The sequence below is a fragment of the Thunnus thynnus genome, chromosome 1, assembly GCF_963924715.1.
Source record: "Thunnus thynnus chromosome 1, fThuThy2.1, whole genome shotgun sequence".
NCBI classification, from domain to species: Eukaryota; Metazoa; Chordata; class Actinopteri; order Scombriformes; family Scombridae; genus Thunnus; species Thunnus thynnus.
In genome coordinates this window covers 8,801,672-8,808,607 of record NC_089517.1, presented here as the reverse complement: position 1 = coordinate 8,808,607, position 6,936 = coordinate 8,801,672, and the positions used below count along the sequence as shown (strand labels likewise).

General features: G+C 38.3%; 1 protein-coding gene across 1 annotated transcript; it reads left to right on the top strand.

Annotated features, from left to right (window-relative positions):
* The first annotated feature begins 402 nt into the window (after positions 1–402).
* On the top strand, positions 403–4,008 carry lingo1b (leucine rich repeat and Ig domain containing 1b). Its single transcript, XM_067575219.1, has one exon. The coding sequence runs from the start codon at positions 403–405 to the stop codon at positions 2,272–2,274; it is 1,872 nt and encodes a 623-aa protein (XP_067431320.1). The 3' UTR covers positions 2,275–4,008.
* The last annotated feature ends 2,928 nt before the right edge of the window (positions 4,009–6,936 follow it).

Here is a 6,936-nt window from a genome sequence, read left to right as displayed (position 1 = left end):
TGAAACATAATAATGATAAAAAATAATAAAAGTACTTAAGGAAAACAATTAGAAACATTATTTTTTTTATTGTTATACACTTGGACAGCCAAATCTACATCCATAAATGTGAACCTTAAATCACATAGCTGTTTCTTCCCAAAAGTGGTTTCATGGTTAATAAACTGTCAATTAAAAATAAAATGTGACATAAAGTTCCTGATTGTCTTTTTATTGTCTTTGGTGCCATATGACACACTCTTTTTGACAGAATCAATGCCAGACTTTGATATCATTTTATAACTCCTTTCATTGTATGTTTCTATCTGTTTAATTCATGGAAATTTATGGAAGTACAACATGGCATTGTTCTTCATAGCCATTTCTGTACAATCATTTCACTCTACCAACCCCTCTTTTTTCATGTTTCCACAGGTAAGCAGTAGGATGGTGTCTGGGGAGGCAGGAGGGCACAGCTACTTGGTGGCGTGCTGGCAGCCCATCCTGATCCTGATGCTGGGCACTGTCCTTTCTGGCTCGACCACCGGTTGCCCCTCCCGATGTGACTGCAACGCTCAAGAGCGCTCGGTCGTGTGCCATCGACGGAGACTGGCTGCTCTTCCTGAGGGCATTCCCACTGAAACGAGGCTTCTGGACCTCAGCAAGAACCGTCTGAAAACATTGGGGCCTGAGGAGTTCATTAATTACCCTCAGCTGGAAGAGCTTCAACTTAACGAAAACATAATTTCATCCATTGAGCCTGGGGCTTTTAGCAACCTTTTGAACCTACGAACTCTGGGTTTGCGCAACAACCAGCTGAAGCTCATTCAGCTGGGGGTGTTCACAGGCCTGACCAACCTCACCCAGCTGGATATTAGTGAGAACAAAATTGTCATTCTGCTCGACTACATGTTCCAGGAGCTATACAACCTGAGGGCTCTGGAGGTTGGTGACAATGACCTAGTATTCATCTCACCACGATCGTTTCATGGCCTCAGCAACCTTGAAAGCCTCAACATTGAGGGATGCAATCTGGCCTCAGTGCCCACTGATGCCCTTAGCCATCTGCATAACCTATTGTCACTTCGATTACGCTACCTGAACGTCACTGTCATAAGGGATTATTCCTTTAAGAGGCTGTATAGGCTCAGAGTGCTGGAGATTTCTCATATGCCTGCCCTGGATACCATGACCCAAAAATGCTTGTTTGGACTCAACCTCACATCACTGTCTATCACAAACTGTAATCTTACTGTCATCCCCTACCAAGCCATCAGTCACCTAAGATATCTTCGCTTTCTGAATCTGTCTTTCAATCCTATTCATACTGTGGAAGGAAACCAACTGTACAATCTGCAGAAGCTCCAGGCTTTTCATTTGGCTGGTGGGAGATTAGCTGCCATTGAGCCCTACTCTTTCCGAGGACTCAATCATCTCCGTGTTCTCAATGTATCCAGCAATAGCCTGAGCACCCTGGAGGAGTCTGTTTTCCACTCAGTGGGAAATCTGGAGACCCTGGCTTTGTATGATAACCCTTTGGCCTGTGACTGTCGCTTACTCTGGGTCTTCCGTCGGCGGTGGAGACTTAACTTTAACAGACAGCAGCCTATATGTGCTTCACCTGAAGTTGTGAAAGGAAAGGAGTTCAAGGACTTCCCAGACATCCTCCCTTTTGACTATTTCACCTGCCAGAAATCAAAGATTGTGAATAACAAGGTTCAAGAAAGCCATGTGGATGAAGGGACTACGGTCCATTTCGCTTGTCAAGCTGAGGGTGATCCAGTCCCAGTGATAATGTGGCTTTCTCCTAAGAAGGAATACATTACTACCAAAACTGTGGGGTCAAGACTTTCTGTGTCTAATGAGGGCACATTGGAGGTGCGTTACGCCCAAATCCAGGACAACGGCACGTATTTGTGCATTGCAAGCAATGCAGCAGGCAATGACACCAAAGCCGCTCACCTTTTTGTGCATAGCTATTCTCCCAATTGGCCCCATCAGCCAAACAAAACATTTGCCTTCATTTCCAACCAGCCCAGCGATGAAGGTGCTAATGTGACCCGGGCGACAGTTCCATTTCCATTTGATGTAAAGACACTTATTATTGCAACCACCATGGGATTTATCTCTTTCCTCGGAGTTGTCCTCTTCTGTCTGGTAATTCTGTTCCTCTGGAGTAGAGGGAAAGACAATACGAAGTCAAGTATAGAGGTTGAATATGTTCCACGTAAAGAGGAAACTGAGGAGGCCAGTCCAAATGAGGCACCCATACAATTCAACATGAAAATCATGTGAAACTCAAAAAGGAGGTCATGTAAGCTTACAAACTTCAGTCGGGATGCATACTATCCTCGCTTCAAATATGTACTCAGTTTATGAGCGATAGAAATTGCACAGCAGCAAACGCATCTTGACACTATACCCTTGACTTTTTTTTACTTCAGGAACTGAATCATTAAAAGCAAATGTTGAATTTCAAATTTTCAAATTTTTTCTGTAAATGTGTATTGGCAATATTCAATCGGTATGTTAACATGCACACAATAACCTGATTACTGTGTGTAACCAAATTAAGGTAATAGTTGGAGTAAAGAACATGCTTCACATTACAGTGATTCCCTAAAAAGTTAAAATAATAGTTGGGTTGCTGTCAGGCAATATGTGTTTAATACCTTGCAGGAATAATCTTTTTATCAGCACAAAATTATCAGCACAATTATGGATCTTGCTGCTGTTTACTGATTTACAAAGCACAATAACCCACTATTAAAACCAAGGCCCTGTTACTTGAAATGTTCTCTCAAAGCAGTTTCCTCATTTTCTTTTGTCCTATCACAAGCAATTGACAATTATGATGGGATATTGGTGGTATTTTTGAGAAAGAAAACAAGATAAAGATAGAGAATGAAGTCGCATTTTGAGAGAAACTAACACTATAAAGATGGAGGAACAAGTCAGGATATTTTTTAAGAGTTATATTTTGATTACAAGATCACAATATTACAAGAATAAAGTCATAATTTTTAGACTATAATAATAATAATATGTAGGAGCATATAAGTTGTAATTTTTTGAGAGTTGTAATATTACCAGAACATTTCAGAATTTTTTTTAACAAAACACTTAAGAAACTTTGAGAAAAAATTTATGAAAATGAAGCTTCAGTATTAAGAGTTAGTTGGTGAATTGGAGACAGAGGAGTCAGTGAACCTCACATCTAACTGATCAGTGGCCTTTAACTGTTTTCCAACATAACTGAATTGTGTTGATATTTTCTCTGTGCACTTTGATACTGCTCTCTGGAGGATATAATGTCCAAAGTTTCAAACAGTAGCCTCTATATTCCAGCACAGACAAGTAATTTTGAAAATTGGATTATACTTACCCTGATTTCAATTTTATTGGGTTTATCAGTTACCATAATTGGACTATCTCCTTAATCTGGTTACAATCAAATTAAGAGTGTGCAAACTGTGCATGTTAACACACTGAATAAGAAATATAAAACAGTCCTACAATATGTGCTCCTTTCTGCCAACAAAGGAAGTTTGTCATTAAATGTATTGACACGTTCAGCTATACATATTTTTTCTGTATTTTATTCTTTCCTTGTACATTATGCTATTGCACAATAGTAATGCTTTTAATGGCTGTGGGTTTTGAACATATTGCAATCTGAAGAGCAGACTAAATATTCAGATTTTGATGCAACTAAACCAAAAGAGAGACAACTGTTATTGATCAGAGTTTGTAAGAATACCCTCGAAAATCATCAGATTAACAGTTTATTATCAATTGTAACAAGGTTAATTTGTTTACCCATTTGGCAGCTCAATGCTTATGAACACTTTGTGAAAGCCCTGATGTTACATTGTCACTGGTGCATCTAAAAAATGGTGACATTATTAAGTTTTAAGAGTTTTAAGCCTCATAAGGATTTTATGTTGTCTAATTAATTTCACAGTCAAGGTCTGCTCTGAAGATAATGTGTTCATCATCTCTTAAAATAATTGTTTAAAAAGGGATGGGCAGGTGGAAATTCTATTAAAATAAATAACATTTTATACTACGGGTGCTTATTTTATTCTAGTCTACTATAAAAATGAATGCAAAGACACATTTTTAATCTCTGAGAGGCAAGCTCCTGTGCAGCAAAGGCATACATTGAAGTTCTAATGTGGTTCTATAGCCTACACATATTCAGATTCTAAAGTCCCAGGGAGCTATGTAATTGTACACTGTAAACTACAATGTAAACTCAAAGTAAGATCTTGTTAGACCATGTCCTATTGCTTGGGTTATGGTTAGTCACACTCGGCTCTTTCATCAGTCTAAGCTATCTATTGTCATATTTGGCTCAGCTCAGCCTCAGCTGTCCCTTGAGCTTAATGCCAATGAGCACATGCTAGCATGTTAGCATGACTATATTGCATTTTTAATTTCAAAGTGTCTGCACAATGCCTAGCATTGTTAATAATTGCCTATAGGTCATGAAGAGATAAAGTTTTATTCAATTTTACCTGGGACTGCAAGTCAACACAGAACAACATTGATGAATACTGAGCATGGTAAGTGTGTTAGCTGTGGTAATTCTTAGCATCCATAAGTGCAGCTAATGGTTGGTTGTAGCGATGAGTACGGGAGCCCTAAGAGGCAAATGAGAAAAAAAAAATTCTGGTGATCCATTTTCTAAGTCTGATCTAAAATCTTTTCTACTGAACTACACCCCTCAAAATAAGGGATCAGGGCGTACTTCGTACTACCTTGTCTAGAGATTGCATAAAGTGAAATTAATCAGGTTGTCTGATTATGTCCTCCAAAAATATAGGTACAACTCTGACACAATACTGAAAAGCTACAAACTTGTCATGTCCTCATCTGATCAGGTTCAGTTACTTGGCCAATAATGGAACCTTCAGGTGTGCTTGTACCCTAAAGTTGTGCACACTTAATTTTTCTTATAGATTTTATCAAGGGAAAGAATGATAAATTTAAATTAAATTACTCTACTCCAATCAGCAATAATCTTATATTGTATATCATGACAAACAAAGGGAAGGGTTTTAAAGTAAAAAAATGAAAGGGAAAATCCACTACTTAAAGTGAGAAGCATAATTATAATGTATTGAGAGAGCGAGTTAAAATTGGGTCTTTTTAATGCACTGCACGTTGTACAATCATTAATGTGTTTCACATAAAAGTATTCATGAGGTAAGACTAACAACACATTTTTATTTTCTCTCTGACCACTTTCATCTGCCAACAAAATCAAGTTTAGTTCACCGCTCCAATATGCTTGGATAGCTTGGGTCATAATTTATAACACCTTACCTACGCACAGTTTTGAATTTCTCCCCAACAGTGTGTAGGTCTCATTCTGCACTCTATGAAACAATCACATCATTCAGAGTCATAGTTGCTTTGCTGTTACTTAAGTATTTTATTCATTAAATAAACAAACAAAGCTTATTAACCTTACATGGCCTCTTCCTTCACCGACATGGATTGCACCTCTAGGATTGGACTGTTGGACCCACAAGTCAAATGTTAGAATTCCCTCTGAGGTATTAAACAAACAAAAATGAGCTGACTGGCTCTCAAAGTGTGCTCCAGGGACCCCCAGGGGGTTCCTAACCTGATGCGCCAGATGGTTTGTGGCACAGAACCATCTGAGAAGTCATCCATGGAAATTCTTTGGAAAAGGCCAGGCACTTTAAAAAAATACTTGGCATACTGTCACTGTCTCACCTTGCGAGGCAGCTGGATTCACAACACTGATTGGTCCAAACCACCAGTAGTTCGGACACAAGCGCATAGCTTGAAGCATGACAAGATGGATTCTTGTGTGATCTTGTGATGTTGCAATCTCGCAAATCCAGCTGCCTCGCAAGGTAAGGGAGTTCCAGGGGGTCCCCATAAAAATGGGGAGTAGTTCAATTTTACTAATATTCTATTCACTAGAAGTTAGCACAATGTGTAAGAATGACTATTCTGATCAGAACTTTAACTCTCTCCACAGTTATCTTCCCACCTACAGTAATCATACCTAACAACTGTCTTCTCAGATATGGGTCCCTGAGTAAAACCTTTATCCAATGGGGGTCCACGGCATGTTACATGTCAATTTGGAGGTCCTTGACATGAAAAGGTTTGTGAATCAATTGTCTAAGTACCAATCATTCAACTGTCAACTGATCACACTATAATTGCAATATTCAATAAACAGCATCCAATTCAATATCATAAATATGAGAAATAACCATATTAATTGAAATTGCAATAATCAAAACATATCCAAAGTGCTTTTTACGCTGTGTATAGTTATCATTAAATTATGAAAAAATCCTATTCCCTTAGCGAGTGTCCAAATGTCCCACTAATAAGGTTTTTTTTTTTGTTTGTTTTATCTTTATTGGTAAAACATCCCACTCATATGGGGTGAAGTGTACCTGTTACCTTGACTAACATTACAGTAAACCAATGTTAGCCATGCAGTAGGGATGCTCGATTATGGCAAAAATCATAATCACTTTTATTTTGGTCAATACTGAGATTACGATTATGTAAAACAATTACTCACTGACTCAGGGAACAGAAACATTTCCATTTTATTAAATGTATCAATCCACACAGACTCCAAGACATGTGCAAGTGACGTGCGTCTCACAGAGACCCCCTGTGTTTTAAGCTCCAAGTCTATTCCTGATGTGTTTAGTGAAGTATAAGCTGCACAAACAGCTGTTTAAATCAAACAAATGTCCTGCTGTATATCTGTTTTGAACTAATGGTATCTACTAGGGGTGTGCCTAAATACAAATACGTTATTCAGCAAAGCACAAATAGTGGGTTTTTTATGAATATTTGTTTCATACAAATATTTTTAAAATAATTTGTTTTCAGGAAGAAGAAAAAAAGTCAAATACCAGTGTGCAGGTCGGTTACATCGCCATCTCAGTC